The following is a 22,891-nucleotide window of genomic DNA, read 5'->3' as shown; positions in this document are numbered from 1 at the left end:
GCTCATTAGCTTAGCTGATTCTGTTGCTGGGCAGCGGCTATCTGTGACGTCTCTGTGCTACAGGGTTCATTCAGACTCACATGCACGCACGGCAGGCACCATCACTCCTCTGTATCCTCACATAGCAAATAGTTGTGTAATGTCATGTTAATGTTCTGAATGTCATATAGAGAACCTTTAAATAACAAGCACGCTAGATTAGATTTTTTGATTCGATTTTTAGAAACATAAATACAATTTTGAGACTACCTCTCAAAATGTTGTCTAAACTGGTATAACCTTCTAAATAAACTGCCTCCCCCCTGCCAGTTGAATTTTCTAAAAAATGCTGTTAATTTACCACTACATATTCTTAGACTGAGCCAGGACACATTGACCAGTCTGACTCTGTCAAGGCCTTCAAACCCAAACTTTTCTGCCTCTTCCCACCTTAATTTAGGGTTAGTTGTTTATTCTTTGATTTCTTCTGGTCTTGTACCTGTTACCAGTATCCCCTCCGCAGTTCTGCCTCAGACGCAACTCTGTTAATCCCATCTATCTATCTTGTGTATATCACCTATCTAGGTTCAGCTCCATGTCATTTTCACAGTTAAACCTTTCAGCTTCTTTTTCCAAAACCCCCATCACGCCAATCAAAGGAATAACAACAATAATCACTCAATCCTCTTGGACTAAGTACCACATGGGCCACTCGATAAATTCAGTGTTTTGCATAACCTATGGGGACGAGGCAAAAACATTTCTGTTTTGAAGAAATGCCCTCAAGTGCATATTGCATATTCTGTTCTATTTTAGTGGTCTGTTTTAGGAGCTGTTATTTAATTCAGCCAATTTACAACAACCTGTGTAGATTGTCACCATGTTTGTTTGGACTGTGGCTCTTAAATGATATTCCCAACTTTAGTCGCAATAAATGGTCAGAAGCTGGTTGGCTGTGCTATTTCTCCACCGAGGACAACAGCCAGTCAAAAGAGCAACACTAGACCTTTGAATCAAAATTTTAGATGTTTGCAGTTATTCAGAGATCTGTCAAATTAGCAGGTCTTCACCCTACCATGCCCATCAATCGGTGTTTCCTGTATCATTATTTTGTGCGTACATGATACTAAAATGGCCTAATTGTATACGAACAATCATACAAACACAAAGAATGAATGCAAGTGAATTTCATGTCATTTTTACAAAAACAGCAGAAGACCCTGAACACTACCCCGCAGGATGCTACAACTGACAGGCATACCCTTTATCCAAACCCCACCAACTTCAATCCACTTGTCCCTTCCTGACATATTACTGTTTTCCACAGCTTGTTTATTTCAACTGTGATATTTACAGAGTTGAATGACATTTGAAAATCTAGTAGAACAAAACCACACATAATTTACCTTCTATATATTTGGCACAAGAGACAAAATCCATGAAGGAGATTTGCTGTGTACATCTTGGCCTTTCCATAATGGTTTTCTTCGTTGCTGTTTCATGATTGTTTGGCCTTGCTTCTCCATCTTCACCCAGGGAGATTTGGAAAGGATCAGATCTACAATCGTAGGCAGAAGAAACTTCTTGTAAATCTTTCTGGTACAATGGGAGACATGTGATGGCTGATTCAGTGCTTCACCTCACCACGTGATACATTTGCTTTATCAGTCAAAGGATAAAATCAACAGTACTGTGGGATTTGTCGCAGCAAACACAGGTGGACTTGGCAATCAATTGGGTCAGACCAAATTATTTATGTAAATTTACACCAGCACTGTAAATAATTTAAGGCAGCCCCCAGGGCTCCTTGCGTCAAATATCAAAATATTGAAAGGAAAACAAATTATTCAGGGATGCAAGTCACAAGGGGAAAAAACCCTTACAGACTAAGAACTGTGTTCAATTCACTGAGCCTCTGGCTCAGCCAGTTGCCCTCAACTATTACAACTTACAGTTTTTGTGGGCGGGAAGCCAGTGAGGGATTATTACTGCCAGTTCCTAGTGGATGGTAGATGCCTACAGTGGAGGGGATCTGTTTTACAGTAGTATTTGCCCCAAGTACACACAAATATTACGAAAATGTTCAAAGATACGACTGTCTAGTTTAGTCGAACTTTAGCCAGAATCAGAAAATAAAATAAGATCCCCATAGCAGCAGAGCATCATTAATGTAAATAACCAGTAAATAACAGTACATGGACAATGCAAACACTACAGGGGAGATCAGGGATCAGTGGTTCATGTTTTAGCATTCGACAATAATCCTCTCTTGAAGATTCCTTGTGAAAAAAACAAAATCTGTTTTGGGTGATTGATCTTGACCACTGACCTACCAGTGGAGAAAGGCACTATTATTTCTATTAATATTGTTATTATTATTAGAAGTCAGTTAATGGAGGACACCATTTAAAAATATAAGACATTGAAGGCAGCATGGAGAGAGCAGAATTTTTTTTATCATAAGCAAGCACCAGCTATCAGGCCAGCAGTGAGAACAGTCTCAAGTACTGTAAGTAAGGAAGTAGAGCGGGCAAATAAATAAGATTAGACAGCACAGGGCATCTGCAGGGTACACACACAGACTAGTGCCCCAGAGCAATGCTTACACATCCTAACAGGAGCACTCTTGCCTCCCTCACTCCGTTACTCCCCTTTTTCTTCTCTCACTGCTTATTTCTACATTCTTATTCTCCTTGCCCTCCTATGGTAACTTTTCTAATTAGTTTAGCCGCCTGCTGGGCTCAAAAATGCTGATCACTCTGTGGTGCTGTAGTGTGCATAAATCCAAAGTTAAATACGCTGTTGTGTACATCCCTCTTCTATGTAGCCACATTTGCCTGTATAGTTGCCTAATTGTGGCTTTTCATTATCATACTACCTGTATTCAGCCTTAGTTTACCCCAAATTGTTCTCTGATCTTCCCTGTAGTGACAAGCAGAAAGACAGCACACAAACAATACAGACTTTTTCAGGTTTTAACATTCACAGTCAAGGCTGTAACCAGTGTGCAAACCTTCATGATGTTGTAAGGTAATTTAATCAGTGTGGTGACATTCAGTTGTACTGTAGGTTAGACAAATGGTGAAGACAGTCTGTCCTTCGCAAGTGTAACGTGTCCTGAAAATCCTTGACGTCCTTGAAAATCAATAGAGAATGACAAGGACTTCCGAATAAGAACACTTGGTGCTCATATAAAGCAGGAAATCTGGAAAAAAGCATCATCACAAGTCAACAGTCTAAGAGATAAATTTAACCAATTAAAAACATCTGCATCACTGCAACACTCAATTCAAAAGCTTCATATTAAGCTTGAGGAGGTAACAGGGCAGAGAACAGAATGTTTTTCGATACGGATACCATGAAGAACACCAGTGCCCGAACAACGTAAAACTGAGCATAGCTTCACATGTCAGGTTTGCTAAAGATAACCTGGATGTATGTCCCATGTTGCCTTTGGTACTCTAATCTGTAATGGTTAAAGTCAGTTTATTGTCTCTCGTAGGAGAAAATAGTTTTAAGGGAACTGCTGCATCACAAGCAGACATTGAAATAATACAGTAAATCAGCAGATAGATCAGACAAAAAAAAAAACATGTTTTCAAGAGAGAAAACACTGCATAGCAACACCAGGATTTAAATCATATGTTCACATTTCTGCAAGTCTGTCTTAACACATAATCATATTAGCCCAAATTTACATTAAGTCTGTTATTTTCTGTTGCTATAATTGTTCCTGCTGTCCATAACGGCTGTGAAGAGACAGAGGACAAAAGGCAAGTTGTTCTGTGTAAAAATGGATTCTGCAGTTCAGCTAAAGCTAATATGAGGATTTATTAGTCTCCAGTTGTATAAAGGTCCCCCTGTGTTTTCACTGACAGTAATGTTTCCCTGCTGAATTGAGGGACAGTAACATGCAGACAAGTTTGTTCTAAAAGACTGTATCTTTGGAAGATACAGTTTAAATTTGTCTTGCTCAGTCTGCTGAAGCCTCATATTAGCTTTGGCTGAAATATGGAACACAGGGACTAGATTTTGTTCACCATGTTTTACATTGGAATCACATTAAGAAAGCATCTCTTCACAGCCCATATGGTCTAAGGAACAATTACAGCTGAAAAAACTGTTGAAACGTCCATATGGGCATGTGAGTGCTGCTTTGAGAAAGGCTGGAGAAAAAAAGGTGACCTTATCCTTAATTCATGAAGCGTGATGCAGAAAGTACCCTGGTTTGTTTTTTTGCTTCCCCTGCAACCATGTGGAGATCAATGAATTTTGAATTAAATCAGAATATTCTAACGAGTGGTTTTTAGAGAAAGAAAATGAAAATGACAGAAGGGCTGTAACTGAAGAAAATTTACAATTTTAAATTGCAAAGTCAGAGTCCTGGATGTGTGCCTGATGTTTTATGTGGTGAAAGTGTTCTCAGAAGTTGCATGTTACCCTCTGTGCAACTGCTGCACAGTGTAGGCACATTTTGGACATTGCATCAAAAAAAATAATAATCTATATGGTTCACTCTTGAACTTAATTCAACCATGCTTTTGCAGTAATGCCCAATGGCTTAAGGTAACAGTGACAGATAACAGTCACAACCTTACAGCTGCAACAAGGCAAACTTATAAAGACAAAAGTGATCCACAGAAACAATTACAAAGGTAAGAACATAATTGTTGGGTTGTGGAAATGAAATTAGGTGCAGAGGGAAAATGAGGTAGATGTAGGTTGGGATTTGAATGTAGTCAGCAGGAGCAGCAGCCTGAAAGTCTGTAGAACCAATTAAGGTGTGAGTGAGAAGGAAAGAGGAAGTGAAAATAGAGCTGAGAAAGTGGAGGGTGACATAAACATTAATCCAGATGAGGGTATGAGGGAATTGCACTGCTAGGGGTTTTGTGAAATAGGATGTGTCTGTGCATTTTTGACATTATTCCAAGAAGATTAGATGCACAGCGTCATTAAGTGTGCAACAGTGATTTTCAGAGCGCTACAATAGGAAATTGTGGTGAGGTGTTATTATGATCAAAGAAACGATGCAAAATACACAGATATCAAAGTAAACAGACTTCAAATACTCATAACCAAGGAACATCCAGGCTTTAATCATATCCTATACAGAATCTATGATTAAGTTGTTTAAGCAAAATGCAGTTTTGCAATAAATCTGTTGAACTTCATTGACGGAACCTGATGTCGCAGTGATTGCCACAATTTCATTCAAAGATTTACAGCAATGATACATAATGGTGCATTGCGGCTGGTTTGTGACACATTGGCTAAGCACACAGACATTTATTTTAATATGATTTTCGGTCTGATAATGCAAGTCACGAAATGAGGATAAAAAAAAAAAAACCACTTTCAAAGCCATGTATCTTTAGTCAGCTCAAATGAATGTGTGATTACGCTCATCATTTTGATGACAAAAGACTCATTTAGTTTGCTCTGTTGGTGTGCTTTTTCAGCACAATACCACTAATTAACATTTCCTGGTGTCGTTGGTTATCTGTCTGTCAAGGAAAGACAGCTCCACTGTTCATTTGCCTAACCAGGACCGAGTGTCAAATCTTGATGCCTGACATTGTTATTTTGTTTGTTTGTATTTCGAACAAAACATTTGGAAGCACTAATTGCAGTTTTTAAATGCAAACCTAATGGTGATGCTCTATCACAGGCCCCGAAACAGTGTCACTTATCCTAAATATACTCTGCAGAGCTATGGACCACCAGTAGCATTATATCCTGATGAGTGTGTTCCCATTTTGTCTCTCTCATGCTCAACATGCACACAGGGAGGTGCATTTGTGCTCACAGGCACATGGGTGAAGCGACTGAAATACCTACAAACTATGTGTAGTGCATGCAAGCCACACTATTCCACTGATCATGGTGATTATGTGCCAAGAAATGTAGAAGGTGAATAAGAAAAATGTCACGAATATGTAAACAACACAGGTTTCAATCTATTTGAAAAAAATACAACAAAAAAAATGTATATGGCGAAGGGAAAGCACTCAACATGTTTTCTAAGCCTCAAGGATATACACCCTGTGTTTTGATGTGAATCACTGAACGTAAACGCAAATGTGTTTGTTTACAAGACAGGGCACAGAGCCTGTAACCCTCCAGTAAAAGCTTACATTTTCCTGAAATCTCCTCTGAGTATCACCCCTTTTATTCTCACATAAAGAATGAAATGAAAAAGATCATCAATATTCTGAACGTCTGTTTACTTCTGTTACAACTTCTCAAATAGTTGTGAGAGCAAAAAACGTTATGTGCTGGTGGAAATATATAATTTTAATATCTCACAATACGTTGTGGTAAATACAGACTTTATGCTTTGAAGTTTTATGCAGAGGGCCACTTGCCAGCAGCTAAAGGATGCAATTGAATTTCTGCAAGTTTCCTTGATAAACCTCTTAAAGTTGAACTCTTTCCCCTTTAAGTTCATTAAAGATGTCTGGAGTTTTATGGCTATAGTTTAATCATATAGAAATATTGTACATGTCGTCTCCTTCACTTTATATACAATTATATACAGTAACTACACTGTAATTCAAAATACAGATGAACTCATAACTGGGTTCAGCAGGGATTTAAGAAATGAACAGACAAGTTGCTTCTCCAAACTAATTACTGCAGAATGCTGATTATCCCAAACTATTTTTTCTTCATCTGTTTGCAAACATTCACATGAATACAAATACATTCAAGTACTGTTTTCTCTCTGCATCTCTCTGTGTTTTGCAGGGCCCATTCTTGGCCTTCGTCACTCACAGCTAATGGATGTCTTTACCCAGTATGCCTACAATGACAGTTTCTATGATAATGGAACATGGAACTTCAACGAAACAGATCAGGAGCACAAGCACCCTTACAACTACTATGCCATGCTGCTTACTCTGCTCATCTTCGTCATTGTCTTCGGCAACGTGCTGGTGTGCATCGCCGTGTCCAGAGAGAAGGCTCTGCAGACCACCACAAACTACCTGATAGTCAGTCTGGCTGTCGCTGACCTTCTGGTGGCCACACTGGTTATGCCCTGGGTTGTCTACTTAGAGGTACAATAGTGATGCACACATACATTGACACGCATGTAAGCTCTTTGTGCAATATCTGTAACACCACCAATATGTATACCATATGTTTTGAAAGCAAAAGTACACTTCACAGAGGTTCAAAGTAGCAAAGCATATTATCCATACAGCAGACATTTACACAAAAGCTGGTGCTAGTAAAACAGTGGTGATGTGGGTTTGAGCCAAGCAAGCTGCCAGCAGTCATCAGCAGGTCAAAGGCTCAAGGTGAAACAAGGGTGAAGGCTAAAATGTTCACATTCGCATTGTAAATATCAGTCCTGCAGTAGTTAAAAGCCTGTAATGTAGCAACACTATGTGACAACATCAAAATGTCAGACCGGTCTATTCAGTCAGAGGTCAGATGTTTATGAATAATTCTTCCTAATTCTGGGATACATCATTTTGCATTCTCTGCTGGGTGGGATAATGTCGACCTGTTTTTTTTTTCAAAGCAGTTATGACACATCAATGCCCGCTAACCAGTGCAACCTAAAACAGAACAGGGATTCGGGTCCAGCATTAAATAATCTCCAGGCTACCAAATCAATAGCAAGCAGGATGTGGGCTACGTTTCAGAAAAAATGTCTCTCGACTGTTGCTTATTTCTTCTGTCTATCTTTTTGGTCCTGAGGTTATTTCTGACCGTCAGGCTTTAGGTCACTTTGTCTGATGTAAAGAAAGGCAATCTAAGACTACAGGGACTCTAATCCTCCTGTGTCTCTCAGTGAGTCATGATGACTATCATTCCGATCAGATTACAGTGTATAAATCCATAGGATGTCATGGTCTCTGCCTGTCTCCATGCATGGTGTTTGTACATACATCACAGTGGTGATAGGAAATGTGTCACTCTTAGACTAATCTTTCAGGAATACAAATACTTCTACTACTAATTCATGCTCTTGCCGTAAAAATAATTTGGCACCAAATTATCAGATTACGGTTTGTTTATCCATAAAGTATGCTACCTGCATACTGTGTTTGTTTTTGTCAGAATTATTTACTTGCTTTCCCTGTTGATGTGGGCAGCTGGGTACGCATGCATGAGCCAACATCAAAGCTTTTCAGGAAAGAGGGAGTTGAATTGTAATCAGCCTTATATCAAAGCTCCAAATTGTAACATAATACTATCCCAATAAAATATTAATTTTATGTCATGGCAGAAAATACAGCATCTGATGGCGTAAACTGTTTTAATTGCACAGGTGTGTGACTTTTCTTTATGGGCGACTCATTTGTAGATGGCTTTAGAGCGCTGGGACCAGGTTTAGGTGTTGCTGTTTTGGTGGCAGATGCTGAATCTCATATATAGAACCTTTAACAGAGCTCCCACCAGTACCACAGGTGACATTACTCAACTTTTTTTACAGGCTGAATAGTAATCCCTGTGAAGAGTAAACTGTTCTTCATGTGTAAAATCTACGGAGTACATCTCTAAGAAAAAAATACACTCTCAGAGATGGTGATGATACGTTATTATTATTTCACACCAAGCGCTGTGTTTATGGTTCCCAGTCCCAGTTGATTCTGTGACAACTCTAGTCTCTGTGACAACTCCACTCTACCCTCTTTTCTTTCTCATTTATTTTACAGACATGATACTCCTACACACTCATAACAACAATGTGTGAAAAGTCTTCCTCAGATTAATATGCTGGGAACAAAGTACAGCCTGTTTGTCAAAGTCAAAATGTATTACCCAGCATGTGTTTGGAATGGGATGCTCATTTTGGCACATCCTTCTTTGGCTGTCAGCTTTCCTGCTAATGTGAAGTGGGATAATCTGAGACAGTAACATTTGGACTGGCATAAATCCCTGTAAGTAAGAAATGATTTGATAGAAGTGGGGATGTTTATATTTCTGATTGCCTATAGATTATTTACAGTTCACATCATTCTGGGGTAAATCATAGCCACTATATAATAATATAATAATAATATATTTGCATTTGTCTTGTGAAACTGAAGGTGATCTTAAGGTAAAGGATAACTCTGGGCCCTATTTGTACACACTTTGGGTTTAAAATAAACTGTAGGTACAGTAGTTCAGATGATCACCTCCACAGTCCTTCAGGGCAATGGCACCAGCTCAAAGTACGTCCAGTAAAAGTGCCTGTTTTTGCCAGTGACAGGCTCAGATTGTTGTTCAAAGTATCTGGCAACATTACAGAAAGGATCCCTGTAAGATGCTTTTTGTTTAGCCAGAATCAGCTGCAATATCGTTGGGTTGATTACTTATTTTGTTTTTGTGCGACTTCAGCGTTTTAAAGGATGAGTTTGGATCCAACACAATATATGCGTAACACACAATAACACAAACAAAATAACTGATCAAGGCAGCGTTAGACCAGCCACTCTCGTCTTCTGCAAGACAAGGTTACTGTTTTTCAGTCAGTGTAGTGAGGTTGGTTTGAATAGCAACAATACAACAGCAGTTTCTGATTAAACAAAAAGGATCATACAGGTAAATCTCTTTATGGATCCTCTCTGTAATGTTGTCAGACACTTCGAATAACAATCTAAGCCTGTCACTGTCAAAGACACACACTTTTATGGAGCCCACGGAGCCTGAAGGATTACAATGCAGCCTTTGTTGCTTCTTTGCCAACCATTCTCTGCGATCTTTAAGACCAATTCCAAAAGTTTTTGTACCTGCCATTCATTTCAAACTCAAAATATGTAAAAAAATAAATAAATGAAAGAGCGCAGGTTTAACATTACCAGTGTTATCCTTTAAACATGCTGTAGAAATCACAGTTAACAGCTTCTGCTAGGAGGCGTTTATTTATTCATTCCACGTTCTTCAGAACATGCTTCTTCCCTCAGAGACACAATCTAAAATTATGCACATCATCAGATGATGACAACAAACAATAATAATGTGTAATTTTGTTTGTCTCTTTTTTATCACACATAACAACCTCCAATGCCAACGCATACACTCTCCTTCTTTTTCTTTATCTATGTGCAGACACTGTTATGTTTAATTTCAGTGATCGTAGCCGTGACTGAGTTTCTCACGTTGATAATGTATCAGCAATAACTACAGTGAGAGCTTAGTCACGGAGAATGGGCAGGGCTTTCAACTTGCCCTTTATTATTAAATGCTGAATTAACATTAATAACCACACGCTACACGCTTTCTGCCAGGTGTGACTGATTTAGAGAGCGAATGGAGGGACACAATGCATGACTTGAGGTCCAGAGTTTGTTTAAAATCAAGGTGAACAAAAAGGATTTTATGCCAAACGTTTGGAAAGACTTCACAACTGGATCTCCAAGAATAATAAATCATATACTTTAAATAACATGAAGAATTGTCATTAATAGTTTTTGTATTCAAAATAGTGACATCAATCATTAAAAAAAAAACTCTTATTAATCACACAGTTTCCTGTTATCAATAGTAATTAAGCTTGTGATGGATATTTAAATGTAAAAGAATTCATAAATCCAATCGCTATTGTTTGAATGCATCTTTTTACCTCTGAAAGGCATATTAAAATTACATATCAAGTCATTAAAATCAGATATCAGCTTAGAAGGCAGGTCATATATTTTTTTGTACTAAAAACACAACATCTCAGAAGCATATGGCATCTAATTTGCAAAACCAGACAGACCAATGTAAGTCTATGGGGCTGCAGTTGAATCTACCATTATCTCTTATGCCACAGTCTTCTGAGTATACAGGTTTCACCTGTGGGCTAAATGAACAGAGCGCCACGCCCACATCACAGACACCCACACACACACACACACACACACACACACACACACACACGTGCACAGAGAGAGAACAAAAGAGAGAGAGAGAGAGAAATAAACAGGCATGCTCAGGAGACCCAAGGGGAAGGAAAAATAGAAGACACACTGGAAGGCACGGTCGTGACTGTGACAATAGGCTTCATCTGTTTCAGTAGTAAAAAAAAAAAAACAGATTAAAACAAAATTTAGTTTAGAAGGGCCTATGGCTGCTGCATCTGCATACACCGTGGTGTGGTGGCATGACAACGGCAGCGTAATCTGTTTTTGTTTTTTTTTTGCTTTAGTGCTGAAACAATAAGACTATGTGTAGCTGCAAAGGTCTGACTTTAGTCAGAAATACGCTCATTCATTCCAGGCACTGGAAATTGAAGCATGGGGTTTGGATTACAAGCAGTGGAGCCTGAGACAAATGCTGCTCATGAAGCAGAAAGTCAACAAAAAACACAGCTGCATTAATTGCAGTCATTTCAAATGATTAAAAAATGAATGCACTATTTTTGACAGCACTAATATTGTACTTTTAAATGTGTAATGTTCATACAGTAATTTTAAATAATTCCGTGGGTAGCTTCATTCATAGGCAGATAATTGGACAATGAGCCCCTGGGTGTGGATCCCTAAAACCCCCCTGAAGGCCCCTTAGACAGAGCTTCTAATGCTGTTGTTTGCTTTTTGAATTCCTCCCCAAAGAGTTGAAGGGCCCATACTGCATGGGCATAGATGAACTGAGGGGATTAAAAAAGTGAAATGTATCAAGATGGTTTGTATCGTCATCAAAGTGAATGTTCTGGCTGTTCCTTCAGTTGTTCAGGAGGACTTTTGGGGCTCTGTTATTGATAGTAATGATTAATTCATTTGACTATGTGACAAAAATGCAAAGTTAATAACAGCGACTTCATGCAGAGGTTCTGTCTTAAAGCCCCCTCCGGTTGGCTTTTTCAGTAATCCATTCATGCTTCCACTGAGATCAAGAGACTCAAGAAGAAGCAGTCAAACCTGTATATAAGAACAATCCAGATAAAGCCAGCTAACCAGCAATCAGGCTACAGAACAGAATTAATAAAAGTAATTACGAAAGTCATTAAAAGATCAATTAGCAAAACTAAAATTTCCTTGGGAATGAATAAATTAAGCTTGAGTGCAGTTTGCAGTTCATTCTATTAAAGTATGTAGTACATTAAATCAGCTCTGCCAAGAGTATGATGAGTAGTTTACTTTGTCTTTCTAAGTTGTTTTATGCATGCATGTATGTCGGCTACAGATGGACCTATATTAATGAAGTTTGTCGTTTGTTTATTATCATTGTGAAGGCCATAAAGAGTTTCAGATGAAAGGGCAGGGTGCGTTAGTTTCATTTCACCCTGATTTTAACGGACGTCTCAAATTATACTTTCTAACCACTTTCTCAGTTCCCATTACTAAATTTTCAATTTCCCAACACCTTACCTTTGCAAATTCAGTCAGAATGCTGAGACACTCCGAATTATAATGCGCTCTGCACATATGCACAAATTGCAAAAATGGACATGAGGGTGTGAAATAGCAAGAGCAAAACTGAGAAATGTGTTTATCCCAAAGTCAACATTTCACACTAGTCATCATCTATTATATAAATGGACCTGTGTTGCAGCCATGAGGACCTGTGATGGTTTACAGCTCTTGTGAGGCTCTTAAATTTGTTATTGGCGTTGGATTGGATGAGGATGTAAAAAATACAATTGTGTTGGTGGAGCTGGTGAGAGGAGCAACCTGTGGATTGTGATATAAAAAAGAACAAGAAAATGAGCACGGTAGTGACGGAGAGACACAGTCAGTCTGAATGCAGAGGACAAGAGGATAGCGCAGAGATACTGAGAAGACAAATGTCAGGAGCAAAAGGTTGGAAAAATGCACCAAAAAAAAGGGAGCCGGGAGGAGAGGTTGCGACAGGGAGGAGGGCACTCATTAGGCAGTCAGATCATCCTGCAATCACCGCTAGTGTTGTAGACACGTGCAGCAACATATGGCTCTTTAAACTGGCACTTAATTTTATGAAGACATGGCCTAGGGGCAAGGATTAATCATCCACATAGAGGTAGGAGTTACCCCCCGACACCGACACATCTTTCTTCATCACCTTCTTCACAGTGCCGGGGGGAGGAAGCAGGCAGGATGTAGAGTCAGGCAAGGTGGGTGGCATCGTACCGCTCAGGCCTGTCAGTGCATCGATGATGATATTAGTTCCATCATTGGGTTTGACCATGTAACAGAGAGCTACAGAGGTATGAATACAAATAGGCTTCGATCATGTCTTTGATTGAAAGCCACATGGGACTGCAGACCAGGATGCAGGTGAAATAATGATTATCTCACTAACAATGAGGGTGTCCATAGTGTTGCGATAATCTATATTGTTTAATTCCTACTGTTGTCAGTGACAAGATGCAAAGAGTCATTAAGTCACTGAACAATCAAATCAGATAATCTGTCAATTTTCGCCATTTGAAACATTCTTTTGATAAAATAAACATAACAGACCATTTGGATTTTGTGTAGTCTGTAAATTGTATATGCCAGTTGTTTTACAGCTGCAATTTGTCCCTTCAGATGAGGCAACAATGAGGTCTTTTTCTTCTATATACAATACTGTATATATATATATATATATATATATACATACACACACACACAACTTCTTTACTTTTTCTTTCTCTATTCTCCTTCTATATTCATTCATTTTAATCTCATTCATTATTTCCTCCTATGGTTCAGTTTTGCTCTGCACTCTTTTTATTATGGATGTCGAAATATTATGAAAAAATATACAAAGATACTTGACTGTCAGGTTAGCTCTTTGTTGCCAAAGCAGAACACATCATTTCTGCCAAGGTGCTGCCTTTGCTGGGCAAGTGCAGCGGCTTTGTTCTGTTGACTGTTGCTGTAAACTGCCTTTTGTTGATGTTTTTCTCTCCTAGGTAGTGGGAGAGTGGCGCTTTAGCAAGATCCACTGTGACATCTTTGTCACTCTGGATGTGATGATGTGTACAGCCAGCATCCTCAATCTTTGTGCCATCAGCATTGATCGGTGAGTTCACCGCTGCACAGATTGTTAAGTCATGCCTGTCATGCTTCCTGTGTTGATTTACAATGGAAATCTTTACCTTCTGAATAACAGGGGAGAACTGCTACCTTTTAAGAGCATGATCGCTGAAGCCCATATCGCTATAAACAAACTAAATGCCTTTTCTAGACGTGGATTTCATACCACACGGCACCATCAAAGCCTGTATATTTATATGGAAGCGCGTACCCGCCCTAATTACTGACCACCTGATGTTACAATATGACAAATTGCAGCAATTTAACTACTAATAAGCATGCATAAACTAATGAACACCTGTAAAACAGGTATGCAGGAGAGTGGAATCTCACTGTTACAGCACATTGTTACAAACCTAATTAAAGAGGCATCTATGTTTCATTCATGGACCACAATACATATAGTACAATTTAGCCATATCTTTAGCTACAGTCTTCAATTCACAGGCAGTTACAAAAGTGTGCAAATTGCAGGAAACTTAATTGAATTAGTACATACAAACATACATACTTAAATAGACCAATTAACACAACTGAGATGAGGAAAAGTAGGAGAAAGGCAACACAAAGTCTGTCTGCTGTTTGGTGTTGAGCAGGTAGTTTACAGTGGATTTCTTCAGCAGCCTTGCTGTTACTGTGAGAGCAGTGACAGCAAATCAAAGCAATAATTCTACTGACCATAAAAACAAAACCATGAGCTGAAAGATGCTAGTGCGTCTTAAGGGAACTGCAGAGTCGAGTGAATATTTTCTCCGAGTTTGTTGCTACAAATGACCTCTTGCAAATGCACATAGTTTTCTGATTTATTGTTGATATAAATGAATAATGTTGTTAACAACTATGAATAAACACACAAATAAATAAAGTGCTATTAGAAGCATTAGTCCAGACCTTTCCTCATGGAATTATTGATGATTTAAAAAACAAACTTATTTAGGTATCACAGTACCACTAGAAACTTATTATACTTACATATGACTTTTTAATAAAGATCTGAAGGGAGTAATCGTGTAATGTTGGCAAGTATGAAGAATACATACATACAGACATAAGATTTCCCATATTTTCATTTTTTATAGATTTCCAAGTGTCATTTTAAATGATTTTCTGCTCGGCTGCATTTTCATCTTAAATCCATAAGCAAAATAAATATTCAACATGGTGACACAGAGATACAATTTCAAATCTTATTAAAGTGCTTGAATTGGAATGCAAATGTCCGTCATATGTGGATGAGAGTTTATTAGTCTGAATAATCCCATGATGGAGCATTGTTTGTGTGTTTTTGAAATGACTGTTACAAGCAGAGAGGAATGACATCAAAATTAACATTTAGATATTATCTATCTGCTTGCTGCGCACTTGTGAATGCAAATCTCAGAGAGGACGAACGTGACAATATCAAGAATCACTTTTCCTGTCTTGAGTACATTTCAGGGTCCACCCATATGACGATGTATGTAACAGTTCAGATGAGAGTCAGACAAATTTCCAGTGTAGTCAATTCAGCAGCTCCAAGCAGCATCTAAATGTATGCATCAAAGGATTGCTTACCTCTCCACTAACTGTCTTGTTCACGAATGTGGAGCCAATTGGGAGGGGATCGTATCATGAGCTCTATTTGTGAATGTGTTTGTACGCAGATGCGAGCAGTGACAACTTACTTTTTGAATTTTGTTACCACAGGCCAGAAAAGATGTTATTTATGCTATTGTTAAACCATGAATACATTAGTGGCAGTTTGAGTTAGGTTGCCCAGTCCAATCATATCCGCTACAAACATCCTCATTAAAAGCAGAAACTAGTGGGCCTAACACAAAACTGCATTTGTGTGGGAGGTGATATGAATTCACGCATGCCAAATGTGATTTAGCAGAACTCCAATTATGTTGCCAAAAGGAGGACTGTTTTTAAGCTGAATCACAAGACACAACCTTATCAGAGTCTTCTCAGTGAGTCATAATGTCCACTAAAAGATGAAATATTTTTACAAGACAATTATGTCACAGCAGTAACTTGTAAATGGGCCGTAGTAAAGCAACATTTTTCAAGTAATTTCGTGTTAACTTCAGTTAGTCAAACTTAAATGTGTTACAGGCAGTCCACTAAAAACTAATGTCTGTGTACATGATTGCATGAACTAACAGCTCTGCATGATAATCCCATTAATGTGACATAAAATATGATAAGGATAACAACTTGTACAGCCTGAGAATCTGTGCAGGATAACCTTTAAAGCTGGTGTACAGAAAAGCATCAACATCTGTGTACTTATTTTGACCCAGTATGTAATTTCCATGATCAAACAAATTACAATTACATTGATGTCATGGAGGGGCATCACTTTAATGAATTGGATTATAGTTTTTGCCTTTGAAGTACCAACATCTGATGTGGCATGTTAAATTGTACGTCTTTTTAATTAAAAACTGCAGCTGAAATGCACATATCACTGCTGCTTACATGTGTGGATACTGTGATTTAACCATTTGAGAGGACAGACATATTTATATGCCAGGAATATGTATCACATAATGTTACTCGTATCATTTGGCCATTTGGCATTGTCACTTTTGGAACAATCTGAGATGTTTTTCCATACCCAGCGCTTCTTTCACTCAAGACCTTGGTACAGCATCCATAAAAACATACAGTGCGTGAAATAATGTAGCAAACTTAGTCTTGTGGAAGTTTTGGCTTTACATCTAAAGTCTTTCAAACCACATTACACAGTAATCAATACATTAGGCAATCTAAAAAGATGTACATTTCCTGGTGATTACAGCAAGCCCACTGATAAGGTCAACGAATGTAGCAAGGTTAAATGACGATAAGGTCTTTCCTGTGAGACAACGGGAGAAAAACAGCCTACCATACAGTTCCTGCTGCTTATGTAAATTACAGCCCAAAGCACATACAGTTGCTATTTCCACAGGGCCAGTCAAACATCAAAAAGCATCTGATCAAAGATGACCGGCAACATGTCTTGGATTTACTACTTGTAAGCTTCACGTTCTCAATTGATGAAGAAAGAGACCCAGTGGCTAAAATGACATGAATGGGTTCAAACCATATAAGTGTATGACATTTTTGTTATAACTTCACTCTTATCATGTTGAAAGTTGTCATGTTTTCAAGCTAAAATGGCTTTTTTTTTTTTTTTCCTTGCAGTTACACAGCAGTTGCAATGCCAATGCTGTACAACACTCGCTACAGTTCCCGCAGACGGGTCACAGTAATGATCTCTGTGGTGTGGGTGCTGTCTTTCGCCATATCATGTCCCCTGTTGTTTGGCCTAAATAACACAGGTAAGAAAGAGTATGATACATATCTGCTCTGCTCTCTATTATTCATGAGTACATCCACTATACAGTACAGTGCAGTATGTACATTGTAGACACATACAGTATACATTGTTGATACAATCGTTATCTGATGTATCATATTTGCATGATTATCGCACTAATGCAGAATGTCAACGTCAGTGACAGTGCCCATTTACAGCTAAAGCTAATGGGAAGCACACTCTCGTGGTTTATATGAGCAATCAACAGACAGTTTCTCCCGTCAGTAAAACATTATTTCATGTTGACATGTAACTGCTGTTAGCAAGCTTTGCCTTTCAGGCTGCTTACCCCACAGAACTTGGGCTTGAATGGAGGATTACAGTTAAGGGCTTTTTGGACTTGTTGCTGACCAGTTCCTGTGGCGTGCACCCTGTCACTTTAGAGCTTCCCTCATCCCTTTGAGTGCCTTGATGTAATATCAATTCTGCTGAGACTCAGATGTTTAGATTTGTCAGTCTCATAGCCGTTTTCGAGTGGGCATTTGCTATAGATCTAGCCAGTGTAAGCTACAGGAAACATGGAAGACTACCAGCAGGAACCACTGAGACTAAAGCAATCAAGATTTCTTTGTAAGCTATAGCAAGTTTAACATTTACAATATTTCTCAGGTTTGTGTGTAAATTGATTGCATTGTATATGATATGATAATGATAATAACTTTATTTATATAGCACATTTCAAAAACAAAGTTACAATCTGCCTTACTATAAAAACAAACTACAGAAAATAAATAAATAAGATCCAAATTTTAGATCGATAGATAGAACAGAGTAAAAAGCACAACAAATAGCGACAAAGGAAAAGCCATCACATAAAAGTTATTCTTCTAAATGGAGATCTGAAAGAGGTCTTAGATCTGCAGACAAGGAGTTTCACAGCTGAGGGGCCCTAACAGCAAAGGCCCGGCCATATCGTGCTTTTCCCCAAAGCTATTACCTAAAGTGCACACACTTTAAGCAGCAGAGGCCGAGATATCCAGTCTCTAGCATGGGTCATGCTATAAAACCACTGGATGCAACAGTAACCATAATGCCCACTTCATTCAAACTCTAGACCTAAAGTTTCTAGAACAGGACTTCTGGTAAAGTCAAATGTCAAAGGGTTATTTTTTCAGACTTGCAGAGCTACAGAGGATGTCATACAATTGTTTTTAGTAGGTCTCCTCCTGAAGAGTAAACAGTATTTCATATGTAAAGTTGGTGTTCCTCTTTAATGGCCAACCCGCTCTTGCCGCTGAGCCACAGCCACCCTGGAAGTGAGAGAATAGCAAGTTGTTAGAGCTCAGGTGGCAGTTCTCTGGAAAAGGCAAAGAAGTTCTCCTCCTGCAGCTCTCCTCTGCACCCCCTCTGTCCGCCCACTGCATATGCATACACTTCGTATGCTCAGGAAAATAATTTATGAGAATTGCCGTCCTGTATTCTTTAAGAACTAGTAGACATGTAAAGCCCTTGGAGATAATATACTGCTACTGGAGGCTCTAACTTTAGCTAACATAAACATGAACAAGAATTTGCCATGGCCACAAGCCTTTGGCTATGGTATGGGAAGGCTAAACTATTAGTAGCATTCATCAAAGCCACTCATCACCCGCTTTCATGGTAAATCTACGTACAGAACAAACCACTGAAATGTAGATATTGCAGGAAAATGAAGTTATCAGCTTCAAAGTGAAGTTGCACTTTTAGAGTCTCGCTTTGATAAGTCTTCCCTTTTTGGGTTATTTTGAAGTGTAGACAGTTGTTGCCAGTGCAACAAATAGCAACTTTTTCTGCAGGATTTTTCGCCATTAAATCAGGCTTTCACTGCCATCCAAAGGGACGCGCATGCACATCTGAGTCAATGTTCAATAGGAATGCGTTCTCTCTAAAAGGACCTGTGATGGGCCAAAGTCTAACATCACAGGCTAGAGTTTCTAAAGCACTGAAAACAGACCCACCCAAGAGGGGGTGCAGAAGTCTAGTCCTCTCTGAGACCACTTGGAATACAATATGCTGAAAGGTTTTCATGGAATATTTGCCCAGTGATGCCAAAAAGTAAACTGCCTGCCCCAGCTTTAACACTTTCTGTGACATCCACAGTACAGGACAACCCAGTTGTTATTTGTGCCATATGGCAGCAATCTAAGTTGCTGCCAAAGTAATAATCCTAAGTAATAAATAATAATCAAAAGCTGTCTTTAGGGTTCATTTTGGTATTGAGTCCAGATACAGGACGTTTCTGTCCAAAGACTGTCTCCTCATTGTGTGTGTTCTGGTGTGAAGAGAAATGAAAAGTGATGTAGCTCAGGCCAAATCTAGCTGGCGTTGAAAGTAAATCAGTAAAATCTAAAATTAATCAGCAACCATTAAAGGGAGTTGGAAATTGGGGTGATTTGATCACTTTGTATTTGGTGCCAGATAAAAGCCCTATGGCAGCATCCTGGATGAGGTATAAGGCAGCGCTTAGTGCAGTTGGCTGGAATAAAAATAACTGCAATGGTCTGAGTGAATGGGAGGGGAAAGGGGGGATTTTTTTAGTAGAAAGTTTTCCGAGAGTCACATTGACAAAAAACACGACAAAAGAACTATTTTGGATGGAACATTATATGGAGCCTGAAGCCTCTATTCACCCTGTGCTTATCTCCACAGCTACTCGGGATGAGTCTCTCTGTGTGATCGCCAATCCGGCCTTTGTGGTATACTCGTCCATCGTGTCCTTCTATGTTCCCTTCATCATCACGCTGCTGGTTTATGTGCAAATTTACGTGGTCCTGCGGAAGCGCAGAAAACGTGTAAACACAAAACCAAAGCAGCGTGTATGTCAGCCTGCCAACGCTGATGTGGCCACTTCCCTGAAGGTGAGCTGCTCCAGCTTAAATATGAAACTAGAATTGATTCACACCTTTATTAGTTCTTAATCTGTCTGTACTTACTGAGCATTTTCGAACAATGTCTGTTTCAACCATTTGTTTTTTTATGATCCTTCAATCAATAAGTTTCAACCCAATTATATTTGATGGTTTTATGGACAGGCGTTGTATTAGGTAACAGCATACTGTTAGAGAGGAAAACCCAGACAAGAAGAAAACATTCAAGGCAAGAGATTAAAAGGGTGAGGTTCAGTTACACCTAAAGCATTTTAAGTGTTTTCCTTCCACCTATACGCAAAGGAAATACTCAATAACTGGTTCCATCCAGGAGACCAATTTAATGTTAATGTTACCTTTACTGGCATGTTTCACCATTGAAAACCATCACCTAACTTTAATTATAATGGCCCTCTAATGACCCTTAGCTTTTCTGGTTATTGATTTTACTGACATAGTGAAACTCAATGGACTCTGCACAGGAACCCAAGTAATGCCTTTGATCCAGTGCACAACATCACTCATGTTCATGCATGGCTTTACAATGTGTTTTCTGTATGTGTGTGTGTGTGTGTGTGTGTGTGTGTGTTTGTTCAGGGCCAAGATTTATAACTCAAATGGGAGTTTAGACAGCATATGATCCATGAAGTCGTGATATGGCAGCATTTTATCGGATTATGTACATTGTCTTTATGGAGTAAAAGAACATAATGTAATCAAAGTTTCACACTTACTGCCAACTGTTGGGTGAGTTTGTGGCATCTTTGTGAAATTATCTCAGTTGACGGTTTTTAACTTTGTCAGGTTAATAGACCTGCAGCCTCAGTTGAAGCTGCAGATCAGATTCTTGCTAAACAGCCTTTCTATGCCAGTGCTAGATGCAGCCTCATTTGACCCGGCAGGCAGTGGAACCTGTGCTTAGACAGCCCTTTTGTCAGTCGTGCTTTGACATTGTACCCTCTCCTTGCCTGACACAGCTGTTTTCATTTCAGGATAAATGCACTCATCCAGAGGATGTGAGGTTGTGCACCGTGATTGTTAAATCTAATGGGAGTTTTCCTGTCAACAAGAAGAAAGTGGTGTGTGCTTTTTTTCCCATTCTTTTGTTTACATTTTTTTCTAAAAAGTTTAATTGTTGGAAACAGTTTGTTTTGACCATGAAAGATTTAGCAAGGTGTCACCTTGAAGTTTTCCTCCATTTCTCAGAGAAAATATGCCATGAAAGGGAACCTTTCTGCCTCTGTGAGCACAGCAAACCTAAATTAAAGAAAGCGTGATCATTTGTTCTCTATTTCCTATTATTTTAAATGTCACCCATTGTGCAATAACCTAAATGAAAAATTACCATATGAATCCATGTTTTTCTGGTCATCCTGACCTTGCTCAGATATTCATCAAAGATGGAGTCAACGAGGGGGAAGATCTGGAGCTGGATGAGCTGAACAACAGTGGCAGCAGCCAGAAACAGAAGCAGCAGCAGCAGCAGCAGCAGCCTCAGTGTGCTCTTGCAGACACTCCGGCCACCAGCCACCAGCATTTGATGCCCAACAAGGCCAACGCTAGCCCCACCTCCACACCTCCCACACCCCCCGAGGAAGGCCAGAAAGCAGAAAAGAACGGAGATCCTACAAAGGAGGCCCTGGGGGATCCAAGTCCTGTTGTGGCCAAAGCCTTCCAGACGCAGGCCTTACCCAATGGCAAGACTCAGACCTCTGTGAAGACCATGAGCAAGAGAAAGATCTCCCAGCAGAAAGAGAAGAAGGCCACTCAGATGTTAGCCATCGTCCTTGGTAAGTTTTTCTTAAATGTACTATTTGCATGCATCATTTACAATCAGACATTAAAGTTAAATCGAATGCTGTTTTATGTGAATATGCACATCAAAGTGGAAGTCACACTATGTGAAATTAGCATTTCCACAACGTTTTTGTTATCAACTTTGCACATGCAAAACAACATGCAGCAACCATAAAGTCCGACCAGTGGGGGACCGTTCAAGCCCATTAAGACTCTGTTCTAATTTACCAGAGGGTTGTTCTGTATTGTATAATATCAATATCTTTTGCAAAGACCCCAGTCATCTTACGTCCTTGACTGCCTCTACTTGTATTTTTATTTCCATCTTCAGCTTGAAAACAAGGCGGACAGTGATGCAATGAAAGGAAATCAATCTGGCACTTGTAGTACTTGAAGTCCAACTCCTCCAGATGTTCCCCATGTTTAGATGTCCCATATAAGAGCCTCTGTTATTCACTTTTTGGACTCGTCTTCTCCTTTTCTGATATATCCTCTTTACTCTCGTATCTCTCCAGGTGTATTCATCATATGCTGGCTGCCATTTTTCATTACACATATCTTGAACACACACTGCACAAAATGCAAAGTTCCCGCTGAGGTGTATAATGCTTTCACTTGGCTGGGCTACGTGAATAGCGCTGTAAATCCCATCATATACACCACATTTAATGTTGAGTTCCGAAAGGCATTCATTAAGATTTTGCATTGCTAAACCGCAACATCCCTTACCTGATCAGACTGAGGGAAGAATGATGGATAAAAGCATCTCTTCTGGCAAATACCTCATCCTGTTAAGGACAACGCACCACAGGGGGAAACTGCTATCAGCTTTTTAAAGTTATGGAGCTGAGTGACTGAAAAACTGAAAGTGTCTTACTGAAAGGCATGTTGGCTCTATATGTGAATTGTTTGTGGAGTCCTGTTCTCCAAATCACTGAATGTACAACAAGAAATGTCTGTAACAATGACCTGTTTCATGGATAAAAGAAAAAAATTAACAC

General features: G+C 39.2%; 1 protein-coding gene across 1 annotated transcript; it reads left to right on the top strand.

The window, feature by feature from the left end:
* The first annotated feature begins 6,737 nt into the window (after positions 1–6,737).
* drd2a (dopamine receptor D2a) lies at positions 6,738–22,602 on the top strand. The gene is made up of 7 exons (XM_070829087.1): positions 6,738–7,037; positions 13,778–13,887; positions 17,073–17,209; positions 19,876–20,084; positions 21,086–21,172; positions 21,481–21,883; positions 22,406–22,602. Exons 1-7 carry the CDS (start codon positions 6,759–6,761, stop codon positions 22,600–22,602), a joined length of 1,422 nt encoding a protein of 473 aa, XP_070685188.1. The 5' UTR covers positions 6,738–6,758.
* Positions 22,603–22,891: the final 289 nt, after the last annotated feature.

Source organism: Pempheris klunzingeri, chromosome 4, assembly GCF_042242105.1.
Source record: "Pempheris klunzingeri isolate RE-2024b chromosome 4, fPemKlu1.hap1, whole genome shotgun sequence".
Taxonomy (NCBI): Eukaryota; Metazoa; Chordata; class Actinopteri; order Acropomatiformes; family Pempheridae; genus Pempheris; species Pempheris klunzingeri.
The sequence above is the reverse complement of the archived record's forward strand: the minus strand, read 5'-3'. Positions and strand labels throughout refer to the sequence as shown.

Bases quoted from the DNA above. Each gene is read 5' to 3' on its own strand.
- drd2a (XM_070829087.1), top strand. From the start codon at position 6,759: ATGGATGTCTTTACCCAGTATGCCTACAATGACAGTTTCTATGATAAT. The intron at 7,038-13,777 runs GTACAATAGTGA...TTTCTCTCCTAG, and splicing joins CCTGGGTTGTCTACTTAGAG to GTAGTGGGAGAGTGGCGCTT. The intron at 13,888-17,072 runs GTGAGTTCACCG...TTTTCCTTGCAG, and splicing joins TGTGCCATCAGCATTGATCG to TTACACAGCAGTTGCAATGC.